Source organism: Barbatula barbatula, assembly GCF_947034865.1.
Source record: "Barbatula barbatula genome assembly, chromosome: 4".
Classification (NCBI taxonomy): domain Eukaryota; kingdom Metazoa; phylum Chordata; class Actinopteri; order Cypriniformes; family Nemacheilidae; genus Barbatula; species Barbatula barbatula.
In genome coordinates this window covers 5,978,379-5,999,769 of record NC_136768.1, presented here as the reverse complement: position 1 = coordinate 5,999,769, position 21,391 = coordinate 5,978,379, and the positions used below count along the sequence as shown (strand labels likewise).

At 41.1% G+C, this 21,391-nt stretch overlaps 1 protein-coding gene across 2 annotated transcripts; it reads left to right on the top strand.

Moving 5' to 3' along the window:
- The first annotated feature begins 566 nt into the window (after positions 1–566).
- Positions 567–21,384, top strand: prickle1b (prickle homolog 1b). 2 transcript variants are annotated; one of them, XM_079454768.1, is made up of 8 exons: positions 567–819; positions 14,598–14,780; positions 16,685–16,798; positions 17,376–17,510; positions 18,316–18,519; positions 18,631–18,817; positions 18,908–19,753; positions 19,860–21,384. In XM_079454768.1, exons 2-8 carry the CDS (start codon positions 14,610–14,612, stop codon positions 20,744–20,746), a joined length of 2,544 nt encoding a protein of 847 aa, XP_079310894.1. In that variant the 5' UTR covers positions 567–819; positions 14,598–14,609; the 3' UTR covers positions 20,747–21,384. The 2 variants fall into 2 exon arrangements, with proteins under 2 accessions (XP_079310894.1, XP_079310893.1); XM_079454767.1 differs by lacking the exon at positions 567–819 and adding an exon at positions 11,651–11,904.
- The last annotated feature ends 7 nt before the right edge of the window (positions 21,385–21,391 follow it).

Sequence of the window (21,391 nt, the reverse complement as noted above, 5' to 3'; positions counted from 1 at the left end):
TCAAGTAGGATGTGAATTCCAGAAATGCAGCGAGGATTTAATCAAACAACACATTTCTTTTTACATTGAAATCTTAACCGAAAACGCGCTTAAGGTTGCATTGTGTCTGGCGCACCTATAAACAAAAGGCAATCTTTGTCCAACAATAATACACATTTTTATGTTTTCATTACAAAAGTATGAACCATCAACCATTTAGAATAACATCTATTTTTTGGATATAATACTGCTCTACTGGTTCCAGCTGGGGGAACGTACCACCAACATATTACCAGTAGAGACCTACAGAGAATACTGCAGCTTCCTTTAAAACCCAAACAATTCCTATTATTGTCATAATAATCCATTACATTTTTCAGTGATGCTCTTTACAAAATTATTAAATAGCATTATGTTGGATTTTGTACCATACTGCACCCGCGTGAGATGTTCAATTTACTTTGGACCCCAAGGAAAGTGAGAGAGAAGGAAAAATGTCAGTTTGTGCAGGAGCTGGTGGGGGTTGCGCGTTTGAGCCAATCAGAGAAGAGAGTCCCTAATGTCATTTCAGCGCTGTGAACACACGGGGTCTTTAACTGGCGGGGCCACAGACTGCATGTTTACTCATCGCAGCTGGGATTCACACTCGCTTTCTGCGTCTCCGCTATGTCGAAGCATCGGTGCGCGTAAATTGGATACTGAAACCCACCGCGTCCACTACCAAGATCGCTGGTTTATTAACGTCATCCGGACTCGGGCAAATGACACCAGCTGTGAATACTCTCTAACAGCTACAGGAATACATCGGCTCGTCGCTTTTCGTACATTTTTTGCTTTTGTGTAAGTATTTTTATTCTGTATTGTGCTGGTCGTAATTAACACTGGGCAAATAATGTATTTCGAGTATTTGTAATAGAAGCAATATGTTAAACTAGTATAATGGTTTTCAGCAAAAAAGAGACGAACTTCAAGAGAGGTATTAAAAGAGACTAAAACAGAAAAGTGTGTAAACTAATAAGAACTTTATATGCGCTTTTGGAATGCATGTGCGCGATGCGTATTTTACAAGAATTGAACAACATACAAATGTTGCATGGTCATCGCTAACGAAAAACACAACTGTTGTTTAAATATGAAATTCCAACTGTGTTTAATGAAACTCAATGCGAACTTGTGCAATACCCGCGTTCAACTGCCCACCTAGTGCGTAAAGACGCACAGTAAGATACGGCATACGGAGAGCGCAGTGAAGCCCCTGCGTGTCTCCAGATGTGTGCGTACTCGCATTCAGCTGTTCCATGTCAATCAGGTCACGGTCGATAATATAGTTGCTCGCTTTCCTGTCATTTACTTCACCGTTTGTCGCGTTGCGCACGATAAGCGACCCAAATAGCCAATCTTGCTCATAATAAAACCAGTCGTGTTCCCCACAGTCTCCTAAAGAAAAACTGTTACGTGTTAAACACTTGCCGTTAGGGATCATTTCCATGTAGGCAACATTTTCTGATAACTTAAGTTATCTGCATTTGCCTGAAGTTTGGCTACCTACAGTGAATTGCCAACTCTAACCATAGCTTTTGCGCGCGTAGTATTAGGACTTAATTTTTTTTAAGTAATGCAATGTGTGACATTGTAAAATTAAATGTCAAAGAGCTGTTTTCTAGCAGTTTTATATATTTGGTACTACAGCGTGCTCGTTGTACATTAGGTGTTAGTGTCACCTAGCGGTTGTTCTGCTTGTGGAGGGTTTGGCCTTGTCAGTGTCTCTAGTGCCGTCGCCAGACAACGGACCGAAAGACAACGTCACTGGCAGAATAACTGTTACAACGATCAACTTTAAAAGCATTATTCTCGTGTGTTTTGGTCCACATCCACCAGGTAACATCCAATAAGACCATTAGAGACCCAAAGAGACCATTACAGTATCTATTGAAACCAATACAACTCCCAGTATGACCATTAACTCCATTGGAATTTCTGTGATTTTTCCAGCAGTGTGATATTTCATACAAAACTCTGCGTGGGACTCACACTGACACAATGACAAACCAGTTAACCAGACCCCTAGGGGGTCTCAGGTGACTTGACTGGAAATAAGTGGCGGGTTTCCAAATGTGGCACCCAAATAGAGATCTGAGATTGTTATGTAAAGACTCGGTTAATAAATGAGCCATTAGTACCACATGTGAAGCTCTGTTTCATCTGACTGGAATGTAGAGATGATGCGATGTTTCCTCCTGGGTTGATCTAAAGGTTTTGTAGATGTGTTTAAAGTTGGTCATTACTCTTTGCCTGATTCTGAGGGTTTCTAACATGGGTTCCAAATTAAATTAGATCGTTTGAAAACAATTTGATTTATAAAGTCACTTGGCATGCACTTCTATTTGGTGATAAAAATGGACAAAATGTTTAGTCTGGGAAACGTTCTACAGACGTTTGCATTCCTAGAAAAAAAGTTTTAGGAAACACCACCAGCTTAGTTAGGCTTGATTGGAACCATCTTTAAAATGTATACAATAAATCATTTTTCTCTGGTTTGTGAATAGGGATATTTGTTTAAGAACAAGTCAACGTGTGCAAATGTAGCTCCAAAAAGGACAGAAAGAGCGATTCTAACCCCCAAATCTGGCCCACAGGATATGCTCAGAGGAGTGCTTGTTTTTAAGTCTATGTTGATTTACTAGCGGAGTGCAGAGTGGGCTCACAGTGCCCTATTTGTGCCGAGAGGCCCGACGTGTGCTTCTCTATGCAAATCGGCCCACACCTCAACGCATTTGGCAGTTTTCTATCTGCCTGGCCCCTGAACGCTGCCAAGCATGGATAGGGGTCCGAGACAAGTTGCTCTTCAGTTGTGAAGATGGAGTCAAACAGTCAGACTCAGATACGGCCAGCTGGCATTTAGCCCAGCAACCAATCCAAACCCCTTCTTTAAACAATAGATATTTCCACAGATAGCAGCAAAAACAACATCACGGTCAAACCAAACAGTCTAAAGCCAGGGCTTTCAATCAGAGGGCTGTGAAGGCACTCTGTGGGGGTCCACAGAGAGGATATATAAAACAAAAGGAGTTCTTTAAAGATTTAAAAAACTATATTTACTTATGTGAGGAATCAAATCTAGGTCTTATAAGGTTTGGTCTGACTAAGAGGTGGAGCCTGGTTCTACAGGCTGGAAATCATTGGACCAAAGCAATGCAATTGCATGCTAGTACATAGTCAAAAAAAGCAAAAAAGGTCTTAAAACTAATACAGGCAGTATAGAAGTCACATGAAATGATCATGACAAATAAAGCATGCACTGTTGGAACATAAATAGCCCGCATGAGCACCGCGATGCAACATGCCAGACTGCAAATCCACAGCTCCAATGTTTTGTGTCTGATTAGCAAAAAAACTTCACTGTCCTGAAACATCACGAGAACCAAGCATCGTCGATCATGTGAGCGCAAAGGCCCCAAAAAATAGATTGAACCCACCACGAGTGGTAGCTTGTAGGTCAACACACTTGTCTGGCTCTGTGTGGGAGATGCTCGAGTCATTTCTAATTACTCGGTGACTGGTTCCTCAGCGCTTGAGAAATGAAACACAAATGTCTGGCCTTGGCTCGCTCGCGAAGCACATCGCGGTGAGGCTGCGGAACAGCGGGTGGCTATTAAAACACATGGCATCTCTACGATCCTAAGGGAGACAAAAAACGGTTTGAGGTGAGGGGGTTTGCAAAGCCAAGACATCGTAGCAATTAATTTTGATTAGCACATGTTTAACTCCAGCAAGGTTATTTGGCACCGCAGTAATTACCCATGACAGCCGTATCAGACGTGGAGATTAAAGACAGGTAATGATTTCACTTGGTTGGGCAGACGACTGCCGGCAGCTCCTTTATAATCAAAGCGCAAGCGTGAGATGAGTAAACGCGTGCGGCAGACGTTCAGCAAAGCATGGAGATAAGAGCAACTCAACTGACGCCGAGATGAACACAGTCAACCTGACAGCTGAAACACCTCTGGTTCAATCGAGATGCAATGCGGATCAATAGTTCAATATGATCAGACTACAGAGTGTTTCCAGAGATAAGATTATTAAACTAGGACTCAGTGGGCAGATGTGATGTATCAATTACAGATGTTTGGCATTGTCCAATGCCGCCACAGATTACACAAATGCCGTGACGTTCCCGAATCTGAAATAAGACAAAGATTAGATCACTGAGCCAATTCAAGTCACAAATTCAATCAGGATATCCCCGTTCACGTACACAATTAGCAAATTACAATAAGTTACAGGAATACACAGGAGCTCTTTCTTGCTCAGACATTTAACAGTCATGCACAGAAAGGCATTTAAAAATAAAATCAGTCGGATAATCAAAGTTAGTCCTGCCTCAAATTGATGTAATTGGTTGAGCAAATGTTGGCGTGTCGGCCTGGTCTGGATACCCAAACGCACAGAGAAACGCTTCATTAGTGCCAAAGAGTTTATACTTTTGGGAAATCAACCTACAAAGTTTGCTTAAAGGTGTCTTTGCATATTACACTTGGATAGAATAAAAGTTTATTTCAACCCCTACAATGCTGAAACGGATAATCCACATGTGGAGTGTGGGACGGAAGACATTTACCATGGGGTTTGCTAATGAATGCTTGGGGCTTTCTGGTAAATGAAAACTTGCAACCAAACAGAGATTTTATTGTGCGCTTGTTTGGCCTAAAAAGGTTTGGGGGTTTAATCGCTCGCATTGGTAACAGGTTGTAAAGAGTCACGCTGTGTGTTAACATGAATGAACCCCGGAACCAGACGGTTTGCTTTTCTAGGAAGAGAGAAAACATCATGACACGATTCATTATCCGAACGCATTTGGCTGTGAATGCAACGTGCAAAGGCTTGTTTTGACGACTCGTCCTGCTTTTATGGCTTTAATCCTATAAAATTGCTAAATTTCACACAATACGTGTGCGTATACAAGTTTGGATATGGTTTTTAAATATGTTAAGGCAGTTCTCACTAATACAAAAGTGTACCCTAAATTTTTGGAGAATAGCATCAGTGAGTCTATGAGATGTCCTTAATAACAAACGTAGTAAAGAACAGTACAGAAACAAATATGTGTGCGTGCACGCAATTTACTCTGCTGGGAAAAGCCCCCAGGGGTCAGTGACATCTGTTGGGGACCGAGGGCTTTACCTTCCAATAATATACTTGTATTATGAAGTCAAGTCTCTCCAAGGAGCAACGTTTCACTCCCGTGACCCATTTCTTCTTCTGTGCGTAATGAACCGAAATTTCTCTCTCTGTGTCTCATTTCCTTTCTCTCACTTATCTGGGGAGGAAAAACAAATTCATCTGGCAGCACACCATTGAATAAATGCATGTCACGGCTGCATATATAGATATTATGAACATCATCCGATAATCTGCAAGAGACACTTTATCACATCAAACTGACACGAGCCAACAAAGCAGAGAGTGAATTTTGGGATAAATGCATTTCAGCAGCATTCATTTTTCAAGTCTATGTATTTTTACCTGGAGGTAAACAGATCCTCTAAGAGGGAAACCATGGCAGCAGTAGACCGCTTGAACATTACAATCATTATCAAATGAAACATTAAAAAAATAAATGAATGGAATTAGCGAATAAGACTTCCTTCAAAATGAAAATCTCTTTAAAATGCAAAGTATCATTCGCACCACAAGCAAAATACAATTCAAATTTTCTTGCCGTTTAAGGAGCAAAATAGCATTATATTCTGAGAGGGGCCCCTGACACAGATGGCCATTATGTGAGGATTAATATATCAACTCAGTGTTGAATTACACGTCATCGCAGTCACCCTAAGCAGCGCTCTTCCATAACAGCCTCACGGTGAAAGTACAGTTGAGTTTGTCATAAATTGAGGTGGGCGATTACCGGTGAGCTTGTCATGTCAGTGGCAATGAATTGTGGGAAAAGGGAACGGATTGTGTAACAGGGCGTTGTGTGTGAACATATGTGCGTTTTAAGCCCTAATAACCAACCTGCCCTAGGGGTCTATTGTCATTACTGCTGCACGCACCCCCTTCTCTCCGAACCCCAGGCTTACATTTCCCTGCTGGGAGGGGAGTAATTACCCTCCAAATGGGAATGATGCAAGATAGTATTCAGAGTTGCACGATTTATCAACATAATGACTGACGTCTGATTTTGGCACTCTCAAAATAATGTAGGTGGCCCGAAGTGCGACCTGAAATGTTCACTGCTACCTGAATGAATGTCCCAAAAAGTCACTACTTTGAAGCTCCAGTCTATAACTTTTGACTCTATATCGCCATCTCTGTTTGAAAGATAAACCTGCATGATATTTTACTAAGACATACAGGGGTTGAAATAAAATGACTTCACATGAACATTTCCCACAATATTTGTACCCGACAGCTCAACTAAAAATCATTTTCATAAGCTTAACAATGCAAAAGGGGATTAGGGAGACAGTTTCAAAGACTTTATGATGTATGTGCTCTGTAACTACTTATTATTGCTTATTTTGACAGGAAGCTAAATTGCAGCTTTAACTGTGTATTTTACCAAATATAATGTATGTTACCGTAAATCAGAGTAATATTCAGTAATAAAACAGTAAACCACAAGAACATCATCAACACCCGATTAAACTGCACGACAGAAAGGGGCGGCAGGAAAAAACAACTAATGAACTAGCAACACGTAACAGCCTCATTGTTTCAACATGTTGCAGCGTATCGTCGCTGATAAAAACAAAATCGCACACACTCGTACCTCTCCTTGTTATTCCTGTCTGTTGCGCTTCCTCTGTACGTCGGCCTGGGAGGAAAATCTCCTTAATAATCACACTCAACGGCATTTGGAGCAGATGTTCTCTGTTTGTTCGGTATGAAGCAAACGATCGTAATTGGGATGTGTAACAGTAAAGGGTCAGTGAGCATAGTAGAAGCCCGGTGGAGTTTGATAAGGGTTGCTGTTTGGCTGGGTGGTCTTCAACTCTCTACGTGAGGCCCTTAAGACATATTCAGACCACCTTGAATTATAAGTTGCAGAACTTTTAATGACTAATGTGAAAAATGTATTATTTTAAAACTAATAGATGCACATGTGCGTAACAAATACATTCACACACATAAAAAGAAAGTGTCTGTACTTTCCTTGGTTTAATTGGATATTAATAAAGTCAAATGAAGGTAACTTATTTCTTTTTTTGCATTCTGGCATTATTATAAAGCACAACCTCAAAAGTAACAAGGAAAAAATACATAAATTGCAAACTAATAATCATTTCATTTTCCTCGTGTCATTCAAAACATGTATATGACCCTTTATTCTGCGAGTTATGGTTAATGAGGGCCAATGTTTTAAAATATCGCCTTTTGTGTTTTGCAAAAAAGTCTGAGCTTAAACAGCTTTGAAATGACATGAGTGAAATTAAAAGGCTTTATTCTTTAAGCCAATTAAAATGGCCTAAAAAGAAATATATTCGAGGCGTTATAATAAAATTCCCTTCAATGTTCTGCAGGCAAGCACACATCTGTAGAGGTTAGCGTGACCTCTGTTCTCTTTTAAAGGGGAATGTATCAGTTAACAATATCAAATTAGGCAGGCAGGAGAGGGCAAGGAGGCCTCTAATAAAACAGGACCCATTATGAACTAAATGCATGCACACACGCAGCTGGTCCCTGTGGATGAGAGGCCAAGCTCAGCCTTGACTCTTCAAGTGCCTGACACGCACTGCATATATCATCATTACTATAATCTTCTCCATATTGTATACGTTTATGAGGCAGTCACACCTAAATCAGATTGCAGTACTTTACAGTGTTAATTACAGTATATTACTCTACATACGAGTACAGGTTTGAATCTAAATGGCCTGGAGAACATAACAACAAAGTTGCAACACTCATGAGATCAACACAAAGTCATTTTTCTGAATTCTCAGACTGTTAAACAAAATCAAAGTCAAAAAGCGCTGAAACCAGGTTAAATCTCTCTCATGTAAAAACCATAAAAGAGCATTTAATCACACAACGTGTCCCTACACATAACTGTATGCTGGTAATGCCAGCTAATCTGACCTTTCTTTGCTCGCAAACCATTCAGGACTATGATTATAGTGGAACGTACGTCCTTTTATTACGCTTTACAACCCACGCTCTGTTGCAAAGGTGTCTTAAAAACACCCGACGGCGGGCTATCAAGTTTTGGCACACATAAGTTCCGTTTTCTTTTATGACCCGATATCTCACACCAGCCTGTGCCGAGACTCTAAATATTAACACAGGAGTGAGAAGAGCGCTCACTAAAGCATTTATCCCTGAGCCTTGCTGATAGATGCGGTACTTTCAGAGTGTGAGACTTTAATCTCTGTTTGTAGGCCAGCATCCAGGTGCGAATAGTCAATTCAAATTCAGACTTCAGTAGTCCCTACTCCCTGGGTAGTGTTACGGAGTGAGTGTGAATGGATTGATGATGGGTGTGAATCGGAATTGTGTGAATTGCAGGAGGAGCGGACGCTTTGTGGTCTGCACTGTAAGAAAAACAGAAGTCCTACATTTTGTGCGCGCTCTGATCTTCCGTGTATAGCAGATTAAAAGTGTGACGAAGGCTTTGCTTTTTTTTTAGATCAGTTTCATTTTGAATAGTTACAAACAAATTATAATAAACTGAATATATAACAATAACAATTTCATACTCACGCTAACCGGATCCGTCCACGGAACTGGTTTGCAGAGGCTTGTTTCCAAAGTTGTCATTTAATATCACCGGCTGCTTTGTTAAATTAAGTCAAATAAACATCTTTAATATATAATAATCTTTAGGGAGAAATTTCTGTGATTTATTAAATCCCCCAGTCATAATGGGCTCCTCTGCACAGATGTTCAGTACGATGGTAGCTGGTAAAAAATAGCCAGAGCAAGTCTGCTTCCATTCACTGGTATACCAAAGTGTATTTGTGAACACCGCATATGCAGCCCTTCTTCTCCTATATGTTTTTAAAATCCAAATCACAGATCTAAAGACATCCTATAAGCGACTGCGGTTATCAGGCGTGAACTGTCGTACAACCCAGAGACTATGATGTTTTGCACTGATAGTGCGAATCACAACACATGTGGTGTGACAATCTCTGATCATTCATTATCAAATCAATAGAACGATCGACATGCTGGAGATGCTAGGATAGAGAAAATTGGGATGTAAATGTTCAAAGCCTGAACGCAAAAATACCTCTGGAGATTGTTACACCTTCCTACCAAATACGCAAGCTTCCCTCACAATGTTTTGTTCTAATCAGTGCAGCTGGATGGGACGAACTGTCTTACATCCATTAATCCATTAATTCAACGCCTTGTTGGTAACAGAAGAGAACAGAACCTTAAGACTAAGAGAGATGGGCAGAGGGTACGGGGTGTGTGCGGGGGTCAAAGATCATTGAGAAAAAGCATCATTAGTTAGGTAGCATTGACATGTGAATGCAGAAGGACAGCATCCATTCTTAAACGCTTGTCAATTGGCGTAGCAATGAGGTGAAATATGCGTCGTTGCATATAATGGCTTGCCAGGGGAAGGCCGCCCTGTTTTACAATGGAAAGAGGAGGATGTGAACCTTAGGTGTTTGGCACGTAGCTTCCCTTTCCTTTAAGATTCTTTAGAGGTAACTGTGTAGGGTTTGGGACATAGACTGAAACTTAAAACTCTCTAAGGAAGCAGGAAGGGTTGTGTTTTCCACCCTTCATATTTCCAGAAAATAATTCGGACGGTGCATGCTACTTGTGGTGTACCTCTATATGTGGACCAAATGTTTGGAACCGGGTTCGATTCCCAGGAATTTCAAGCAGCACTACACCTGCTAAGTTTATATGGTTCACATTTCTCCTTATTAAATTTCTTCATGGCAATTTCTGCTATTTCAAGGTGTCCCTGATAAACATCTCCTGAAGCGAAAGAAGCTTCTAACAAAGGTTACTGTGATGGTTAACCGAGATGGTTAAGTGGTTCTTCAAAGCGGCTGCCAAAAACCCAAAGAGGAATGAGTTTTATTTGGCATCCTCCTCTCGCTATCTTATCTCGCCGTCTAAAACGAGAGCTCTCTGATCTAGAACAGTGGTTCCCGACCCTGTTACTTGAGGACATCGAACAGTACACGTTTTGGATGGCTCCCTTATCTGCGTCGAATCGGGTGTGGTTGGATAAGCAGACATCTAAAATGTGTATCGTTGGGGGTCCTCCAGGAACAAGGGTGGGAACCGCTGATGTAAAAGACACTTGAACTCGTGTTCAAGAATGACACACTCGCTTTATGGCCAGTTTAAGACATTTAACAAGGATGATTTAGCAACTGTTCAGCCTTGCAGTTTCACACAGGATTTATTTAGACTAATCTGACATTTAGACTGGAATGTGATGAAGTAGTCTGCAATGGTCTGAGCAGCTATGACTAAACAGAGATGTGTGCGGGGAGGGTCCGGCTTTTGTGTGCAGTACAATGATGCAATCCATTTCTCATTTGGAAGCTACGTATTGGCATAACAGGGTCTCGCTTTAAAATACTTAAACATACCAAACAATTTTTTTTCTATGAAACTAAATGTAACAGTAAGATTATTACCAGCAAGCATAATCTCATGTTTAAATTACAGATAAAAGAGAGGCCCGTGCATCACCGGTTTCTCCTTTGTGAGATTATCAAGAATTGGAAAGGAAGCGACACAATAAGGTCATTGTATTCGGTTGAAGTATAGAGGTGAGAGATGGCCATCAGGGCTATCATCACTGTCAACACACCAACCTCTGTTTAAGGGAATGGGGGGGTGATATTGAAGCTTATGTAAAGGCTTAGACTTTATGAAAACTAGGTAAATATACAGAGCTTTAGCCATAAATAGACAGGTTTAACGAAAATTTTAAAGACCTAGGATCATACTTTAAGCATATACTGTAGATGTGCGTTGGTGAATGTTGCGAGAACGTTGCAGCGGCATCGCTTTCAATGTAGACAAACTCAAGCTTGTCACAATCAACAGGCTGTAAGAACATAAATAAGCACCTATGGGGGATGCAGATAAATAGAAAACATTTAGTAAAACATTATTACATACAACATTCACATATACTAAATTTTATTTCTATAACATTTTCCCACCCACCCATCCTGACTGCTTGGAGTGTTTTACATTTACAGCAACGAGTCAATACGAGAGTATGAAATAAGAGCAACAGATACATAATCATTGTTTTTCTGTCTGTGTGTGTTAGTCTGCAATGTTAACATATATTTCCCAAGCACCCTTTGTTCTTTTCTTGACATGACAAATGTGGCTGAAATAACAGGAACTCTTGCCCATTGGTAGAAAACAACAGAGCGTTGCTACAACTTATGCAACTAGAAATCCCGATGCACGCATTCAATGCCGAACAAACTCCTCCAGGATGTACTTGACTTTGAATGAAAGGGCCAAACAAATGGCCCTGTCGATTGAAAAGAGTTTGCAGTGGGATGTGGACAGCTCTTTCAGGAAGAATGCGGACAAGGGCAGTTTTGGGGTGGGGGTGGATTGCGGGCCGCTCGAGTCTAGATGGTGTTTGAAGTGCGGGGGAGGGGCTTGAGTGCAAAGGGGGCTGGCCCGGGGGTCTGACTATAGGGAGTCATGCCACTTGGCAAACACATTGATGCATTCAGTGGATCGTTTTTGGAAACACAGGAGACAATTGCATTCTCCTGTGTTTGTAGATTGGTAAGAGTGTTGCTGCTTAAAACCGCTGGTAAACTAAACCTATAGTTGAATTTAGAAAACATTTTTCTTGAACTAGATATTACTGTGGACATGTTTGCTGGACTCATTTGCTAGCACCAATTGGAATTTCTTACTGAAAGCCGCAGGATGCATTTTACTCAATGCAGGATGCATTACACAGAGGTAAGATGCTTCGTGAAATGATATCAAGTCTGAACTTGTGTGAATATATGAAACCAGAGAGTTGGTGTTTGACTTCTCACATTAGCGATGCATAGAGTCCGACTGGTTGTGTGTGATAAGTATCTGATGACAGACAGAAAGAAGCAGTGAAACTTACAGGATACGAATGTGAGGTGAGTAGTTTTTTGTGATGTGAGAGAAGGGTATGTGTTGAATGCATAAACTTTTTCTAGCAAAACTTGCACCTTTAAATATATATTCGCAGGGGTTCTTACAAACTTCTTTGGTTTAAATGCTGCAGAGGTTGTTCAGTTTGGTTCCAGTAGATTAGTTGGTGCAGTATGGTGCAAGCCACGCCAAGGTCATGGGTTTGAATCCTAGGCAAACACATACAGATTAAATGTAACAAGTTTAAAGACAACTCCATTGAAAATACAATAAACTTTTTGCAATTATTCATTATTGGGTGGCACCCAGATTTAAACGCTTAAGAATCTGTCATTGAAAATAATTATTTTATAGCCCAGGGTCATACAAAAAGATTTATGTCAAAATGTCTTGGTGTGGTGCAGTATGTCTCATTCAGGTTAACCTTGATCTCTGCACTGAATGCATCAATGCTTGGCAAAAATCAATGCTTATTTTAACATGCCAGACATGGCACTTTGCATTAGAACATCATTCAAGAAACCTTTTTACCTCTAACATGACTGCAGTGGCACAGTTAAATCCATGCTTGTTCAATTTTACCCTCAAGTGGAATGGCTGTAATCCAAGCATCGGTTAATGCAAGCTCCAGTCTTTGTTTATTTCATAAGTGTTTTATATTTGACTTAGTCATGCCTGCGCTAAGAATCCACTCCAGCCTCCGAGCTGCCAGTCAGATCAAAGACGTACATCTGGGGCTTGTTTACATTTCTCCTATGTTGTGCCTTTTTTAAAGATGACCTCTCCCGAATGTTCCGTTCCTCTAACGTGTGTTCCTTCGAAAACAGGGCAGGGTAGATCCGTTCTGTTTTTGTTTTTGCCACAAAGCCACACATTGTGTCAGTGCCAGAGAGTGACAAGGTGTAACGTGAGGGCTTGTATATGTTGGCTCTGGAATCCAGGACAGCCGTTTCCTGCTCTCAAAGAAACATTTTTGGAAGGAGAACCTGGTAGAGAAAGTGCTGTGGGTTAAGGGGTTGATGTTTCAACCAAATTATTAGCAGAAAAAAAAGTGTCAACATTTTTTATGTTAAAAATAATATATTCGGTGGGACTGTTTATTCGACATGATAAAGCTGACAAACAAACAAGTTATTGAGTTAAAATCAGCTGATTCAGGGAAATCTGCCCGGTGTAAACACAGTGTTTCAAGAGTAACAGCCGTAATATTAGGTTTGTGCACCATTGGAACAGTTTTTGGACCTCAAATTTGGGAGGCTATACTATGCCATACCTGGCTCGCTCATTTTTTCTGCAAATATTAATATATGTGATTAATTTAATTAAGTAATATCATAAAATCGAATGACAGTCTTAACTTCTTACATGTACATCTTAGAATACATATTAATACTTACATTCTGGCCATATCCGAAGATTTAAAATCATTTGGCTGAGGTAATTGTGTTGAAGTGAGGTTACACAGGCTACTGATGTGGGAAATGAATTTGCATTTCCATTTGACTGGTGGGGTCACAGAAGGCAAGTTGGACTGTGATCAAGGAACTCATTATATTTTCCATTAAAAGAATAGGGAAAATCTCATCAGTTCCAAGATAACCTAGCTATCAATTTCTCTTTATTTGTGTTGCAAAGTTTAATTTGCATATAAAAATGTTCATCATAACAGATAAACTAAAACAAACTTAAACAAAATTGATACTGGGTAAGAGAACCAATGGCTGAACATTTAAACTGTCAATCACGTAATGGCTGGGGGGGTGTCAGGACTTTCCCTGTGACTTGGGGTAAACTGAGAGGGAACTTATGAAGCTTAACCCAAACAAGGGCGTTCACACGCTACACCGGCCTCATTTGCAAGTCAAAACTCTCAGATGAAGTAGGAGAGTTCAACACCTTGGAACCTCAAGTATTTTATCTGACAAAAAGGGTTCTGAAGTGCTTAAGCATCAAGATAACAGAGGCCTGGAGAAAGAGATAGAAGTGTTAAATCCTGCTTCACGTACACGCTGACATCTTATCTGTGGCTAAAGGCTCGGACTGAAAGGCAAGATTCCGCTGACATTTCAAAGCACAGTTTTCCCTTCGTTTTAAGTTCCTGGCCATTCTCTACCTCAAGGCCCATATAGACAAAAGAATCCAAACCGTGAAAACACCTTAAACCCCCGACTCTATATCAGTGCTGGTGTTGCCCTACAGCTCCATTTTAATACGTTTTGGTTAGAACATTCTTTCACAAATGACAAAATAACTTAAGATTATTGATAACTTACATATTTATTCAGTTCATGTTGACAAAGAATGACCACAGAATGTTATACATTTCTTTGTCATGGTTTCTTCAACTTTTTGTAAAACTCTTTAAACATAATTTGTTTTTATAAAATCATTAAACAATAAAATATATTACAATCAATTCAGGAAAAAAACTCACGATGGACAGCTGATGTCAACAGCGCTGTCTTACAAAAATCTAACTTTTGGACATCAGTATACTCAAAAACACTTTTTCTTACCCTGAACAGCGCCCTCATCTGATGAGTCTTGAGACTACATCAGGTGTCCGGTCCATCACCCGGGCACCGGAGATGGATTCGAGAGGAACCAAAGTGGCACATGGGTTTCAGAGAAGTTCAACATCTGATGACGACTCTGGATGTGCCTTGGAAGAGTACACCTGGGTTCCACCTGGACTACGACCCGATCAGGTAAGCCTAAAGTATAATATCGCCTCCATTGTCTTCAAACTAAAATATTATATCTAGGTCAGGCAGCTGCAAAGACAAATATAGATGGTCTTGTTCTTGATACTTAAAGTACCTGTAGACACTTGAAGATTGTTCTGTTGAAAACATACAAATCCTCTCTTTACACCACAATTCTGAAAGTTTCAGAACCACTGATATAAAACACAAACGCTATGCAAGGCTCCTAAAGTTTTTGAAGTGGTTTCTACCTTAAGTCAGATTCTTAGCCAATTTAGGTGCCTGATGTAAAATCAGTCAAGCTTTTGAAGACTGACGGCTGCCACTGCATTGCCTTCACATACGAGTATGAGAATTAAAAAAGCGGTGAGCCATCAAACCATGAGTTCATCTGAGGTCTTAAGGACGCATGTGCCCCTGGCATCTAAGCCCAAAATCACAGCTGCAAGCAACCTTGTGTCAGTGACATATGCCTCTTCATGAATCCACATGACACGATCAACGTCTGCAAAGCTCTTTGATTGTGTTCAGACTGGACCTCTCAACCTTGACATTGAGGACATTTGCCCAAACCCTTCATATAACTGACAGGGCGTTGATAGGCGGCATGAAGCCATGCTGTAGATTTACAGAAGAGGAAAGCATGCATAACACTTGCACAAAGGAGAGTTTGTGAGTTACAGTAACCTTGATTGTATAGGGGCAACAGCTTACTCTATGAGAGCTAAGAACTTTTAAAGGGCAACCCAAGCAGTAAATATCTCCGGAGAGCACTAATGTGAGCGCTAGGAAAATTATGGAAAAAAAAACATTTTTACAAACTGAGAAGTTGCCATATTTTCTTGGACCAAAAACGCTGTGGCGGGGAATGAGAATTAGCAATAATTGCTTTGAATCCTCCCTGCAGTGTACAAACTGTTGCGTTGTATGTCCCTCAGAGACCGACGTGGGCAAGTGGAGTCTATAATGGAAAAATGCTTAAACAAACTGCTTCATTATTAATACCTTCTGATATATGAAGGTTTCTAGTATTTTTCTCAAAAATACACTAGTTTGTACTCCTAATATGCATTCTAAATCCTAAAGAACGCCTGGTCTACATTTCTTGTCAAAAGGTGAACTAACACATTGACAGAATTGCTCTTGTGTGCTTCAATCACCCAACAGATTGGCCCTTTAGAAACCGGCTTTCATTCCCCGCTGTGTTCAGTAAGCAAACAAAACTGAGCCTATGTCTTGGGGGCTAGTTGGCACTTTTTGGAAACAAGGCAATACACAAACAAACTCACGAAATCAATGGTGGTGGATGTGGGGTCTAGAGTGAAAGGGGGTCTGGAATTAAGTTGAATATCTGTTTTTGTAACCCCCACCTTCCCCTCATTTCTCAAAACTTGAAGTGGGAGGCCTAATGTTCTCATACATGTTTTTTCTCACGCAGTTCTACAACGTGTGCAATCATATTTGAATCAGGATAAAAACTTGGATTTCTTCAGGCACTACTAGAAGTTTGAAGGGAATTCAGGGCAATTTGTATGACAGCTCTCAGTATCAACTCCCACACCCAACCCTACAACTGATACAGAAATAACGGTCTGCATTTATCGACATAGCAACACTTAACACAAGGGACATTCCACCGGGCTTCCTTCTTAGTGTCTTTAATAGTGTACTGCCTCATAAATATCCTTCAGGGTCGCCAGTGACATACACTGCCGTTTAAACGCTTTGTCCCAGTCAATGATACACCCACTCACCCCTTGTTGGGGAGACAATTGGGAGAAGCTCGTATGACAGGTTGAATGATATAGCACCAATTGAGGCTAGTCTCATGTCATTTCATTCAACTTTCAGCTGTTGAAAGCAAACCCTAATCCCCTCACTCTCCGTTTGCCTGCTATCTCCGTCAGGTCCAGATCTACTTTTCCTGCCTGCCAGAGGAGAAGGTGCCGTATGTCAACAGCCCAGGAGAGAAACACAGGATCAGACAACTTCTCTATCAGCTGCCACCACATGACAATGAGGTACAAGCCACCTTTAAGAAAGAAAAATGAATGTTGAAAGTGCTGGTGATGACATCTCATATGCTGGATGACTTTACGGTACAAGCAAGTGCGGGTGGTCCCATGTATACAAATTCCACAAAGTTTGAATACAAAGATGTTCTGGTGGTCTCACAAAGGGATATCATCTTCTTTCTGTTAGCAGCAGTAAAATGTTCCCCTGTGATTTTTATGGTGCTTACAGTCAGAGCTAGAACTGTGTGCTTTAGCAAATTCCTGGCATAACTGTGGGTTACAGATCTAAACGGCCCTTCAAGTGTGGCATCGTTGTTTAACCCCCTGCAGTGCCAAACAGAGCAAACCATTTATCTCTCGTCTTCTTTTATGACTTCCACAAGTCTATTGTAAACTCTGAGGCAGGTTTGTGTACTTTTCAGCTTAGCTTGAGAAACGTGGGGAGAACAGAAATGGCCGACATTGGCATTAAGCGCTTTCTGTCTCCGCCTCTTAGAATGCCTTTGATGAAAGTGATTTCTTCTTTTTGTCTGTTTTTCATTTGAGCAAATATTTTTTTTTTACCTTCGTCTCTTTCACACAGATCCGTTACTGCCAGTCCCTCAGCGAAGAGGAGAGACGGGAACTCCACATGTTTAGCGTTCAGAGGAAGAAAGAGGCACTCGGACGGGGAACCCCAAAACTGCTTCCCAGAGGCCTGCAGCACAGTTGCGAGCATGTATGTACAAATACATACTTTTTTTATCCAGAGAAATGTAGTCAGATATGACTTGAACTATTCAAATTCAAGATTGGTCTTGCTAGAGAGAACCTGCATTTGTTTCCATAGCCATTAATTCTGACCTTATCAAATCTAGTTTGAGTAATGAAAACTACGTTTCGGCTTCATGCTAGATTCCATTGGAAGCAATTTTGATTATTCAAGGCGAATGACACAACCTGGAATGAGGCAAAATTGACCAATTATATCCTAAAGGAACCCAAAACACATCTGACGAATCATGGAAAAGATTATAAGTAGCAATGCTTACAATGCACAGTCTTTGGCTCACGACCTTCTCCTTCAGTCGTCAAATGCGAGACATCTCAGAGTGTTGTTTCCTGTTTGTGAAGACTTAAAAACATACAAAAGACTAAGCATCATAATCACTTTCAAAAAACATATGCATCCCTTCACCACGAAAGACAGCAGAGCTGGTCTCGGGTCTCTGGTTTCCATTGCCGAAAAAATTTGCGGGACACTCAACACCCCTGTTTCCAAGGCCAACGGCCATGTAGTAATAATGGGAAGCAGCTGTGAAATGAATACCTTGGCAGCAGTTCTTATAAAAAGACTCACGATCGTGCATTTCGTCATGCTTAGTTGGTCTTTAGAAGGCTATTTCGACTGAGGTGGAGGTCCGTTTTGATTAAAACTTAATGTCTGTGTTCCTAGCAAGAATGTAGAGAAAAAAAACCAATACAATGCACTAAACACGAGAGAGATGCCTGCCTTTGATTCTCATAAATTTTTCGAATTTTAGTGTAAAGAGAACATCAGGGGTGGAGAGATGGCAGTGTTTGCTTCAAGAGCAGGTCCTGGGACTTGTTGGCATCCAGCATGCTTTACTTGCTCCACCTGTAATGAACTTCTGGTAGACCTCATCTATTTCTACCACAATGGCCAAATCTACTGCGGCAGACATCACGCAGAGCTTCTGAAACCGAGGTGTTCGGCATGTGATGAGGTGAGCTTTTTCAATGAATTGATTTATTAAAATATAAAAAGTTTACAGTCAATACACAGACTAAACACACATGATCTAACACTTGTCATAAATTTGACTTTCTCCTCACAGATCATCTTTGCTGACGAGTGCACCGAAGCTGAGGGTCGCCACTGGCACATGAAGCATTTCTCTTGCTTTGAATGTGAGACGATATTAGGGGGGCAGAGGTACATCATGAAAGATGGCCGACCATTCTGCTGTGGATGTTTCGAGTCCCTGTATGCGGAGTATTGCGAGGCCTGTGGGGAAAACATAGGCAAGTCATCTTTTGAACATCAATTAGTTTTGATGATGCTGTTTTGCAAAACAACAGTGTATCACAGTTGTTGTTTACCTTTTTATTTAGGAGTAGACCACGCACAGATGACGTATGAGGGAGTACACTGGCACGCTACTGACAAATGCTTCTGTTGCACCCAATGCAAAACGTCCCTGCTTGGCTGCCCCTTCCTTCCAAAAGATGGTCGGATATACTGCTCCAAATCTTGCAGCCTAGGTGAAGACATCCATGCTTCAGACTCGTCCGACTCGGCCTTCCAGTCTGCCAGGTCAAGGGATTCACGTCGCAGCATACGAATGGGCAAAAGCAGTCGCTCTACAGAGCAGCGAAAGCAGACACTACTCTATTCAACAACAGACTACAGGATCTCTAATGCCTGCAGCGAAAACACAGAGAACATGTGCCATAAACTGGAGAGACTCAACTTCACAGACGACAACTACTGGCGAGACCGGGAAGAGCAGGAAGCCCCTGAAGATTGTATGGAGGATTGGGCCGAGCATGATGACTACATGACCCAACTGCTCCTGAAGTTTGGAGACCGAGGAGTCATCCAGAAGGAGGACACCAGGCAGACAGAGCAATGGATGAGCAAAGACTTCGAGTCCAATAGAACCAGACCTCAGAATAAGATCAGCTGTCACAATTTGGCAAGCAAGAAGAATCACACGGATACATATTGGGCCCAGTCTCAGGACGGACTCGGAGATTCAGCTTACGGCAGTCACCCTGGGCCAGCTAGTGCCAGAAAGATTCAAGAGCTGGAGCTTGATCAAGCAGCCGTACCTGGATTCTGGTCCAAGCCGAGGCAATGGTATGAAGATTCTCTGGAGTGCATTACAACTGAACTTCGAAAGACAGAGCACAGCATGGGAGACTCGATGGATTCTCTAGCACTGTCAAATATTACAGGTAAGGATGTTTTGTTCAACCTGCTATCCTAATGTTTTATGGTCAAACTCTCTGTATTAGTCTTACTAATTACATTTTATTGACCCATGAGATCTTAATTTTTCAGGAGCTTCAGTTGATGGAGACAGCAGAGACAAACAGACCATATACTCCCTCCAAAACATTAAAGAACAGGACCAAGAGGTGGAAGAGTTCGATAACGTTAGTAATATGGGCACACTTAACTCCTCAATGCTTCACAGGAGTGCTAATTCCCTTAAGAGCCTAAACTCTGAGCTAGACCATGAGGATGCACTTGGGAATCAGGAGGCAGAAGGAGAGGAGGATGAGGATGCAATTGCACCTTATATGGGAGAGGAGATGTTGGATCTTCCTGTGTTGATAAGGACCATGTCTCAATCGCAGCCCCAATCCAGACCACAACAAGTAAAGTTCTCGGATGATGTTGTGGATACGAAATATTATGGAGGGCTGGGCTTGAGGCAACCACCAATGAGTGAGAGGACTCGCAGACGGACCTATCACATGGAGGAGCAACCCAGACGTCCTTTAAACAGACATCACCACAAACACAGACAGGGCAGAAAAACACGCTCAGAAAATGCTTTACATTTACCAAAGGAGCAGGCAAAACTGCACGTTGTGCCGAAGATAATTAGCTCAAGCAGGCCAGAGCCTAGGAACGGTATCCTTCTTAATCCATCTTCACACAGTCAACACCCCTACCACCAAATGCCATCAGACTATGCCCAACACTTCCAAGACTTTTGTGATGATGAAGACGACTGGTGTTCCACATGTTCTTCTTCATCCTCAGAGTCTGAGGAAGAAGGATTCTTCCTTGGCCAGCCAATCCCCAAGCCTCGATCCCAAAGCTTTCATTATTTCACAGAGGACTTTCCGACACGCGTTACAGCTTTAACGCCACCTTTCGGCTCACGGACCAAATCGAAAAAGAAAGGTCACAAGGGCAAGAACTGCATAATTTCATAGACTTCATACTAAGGATCTATTGCATGCATGTGTTGCACTTGGAACATATACATGGCTGACTCTAAAGAAAGCTGGAAAACAAATCTTTTTTATTTGAGATTTAAGTTTGTCTTTGAAAGAACAGCATGCTAGTTTTGTTGGTGTTGTATGCACATTGGACTCGCATTATTTCCTGTACATTGTATAGCAAAAGCATTATTTCCAAAGGCAAATTAATGAGTAGCATGTAGACTTACTAAATAATTATTTAATAGTGCAAACAATGTATATTTGTTAAATTAAGATTGGAAGACTGATATTTTTTATATCCAAATACGTTAAATGCTAAATTACAATTACTGGCCTCATGGATGGAGTTATGATTATTAAAGAACAAAATTGTGGTTTGTCATTTGCAAGGGTTTTGCAAATGCAAAAAATATATGCACTATTCACTGTTCAATGGCCTTTTAATTTACTTTGTGTGTGTAATAACTGCACTCCTTAACATTTCTCGGTTCATGAGGCTTATGGGCCTAAACAGTGCTGGTGGGGGATCTTCTCTTCATCGTGTACTTTTAATTACAGGAAACCATACTATCCCCTTTAAACGTCAATAAAACAGTTTATAAAAGAATAAATACTTTTTTGCAACTTGATTTTTCT

What these genes read in the sequence shown, in the direction of transcription:
- prickle1b (XM_079454767.1), top strand. Translation starts at nt 11,869, where the DNA reads ATGCATTTTACTCAATGCAGGATGCATTACACAGAG. An exon ending in GCAGGATGCATTACACAGAG is followed by an intron (nt 11,905 to 14,597) that starts GTAAGATGCTTC and finishes TACCCTGAACAG; the next exon opens with CGCCCTCATCTGATGAGTCT. An exon ending in TGCAGCACAGTTGCGAGCAT is followed by an intron (nt 17,511 to 18,315) that starts GTATGTACAAAT and finishes TTCGAATTTTAG; the next exon opens with TGTAAAGAGAACATCAGGGG.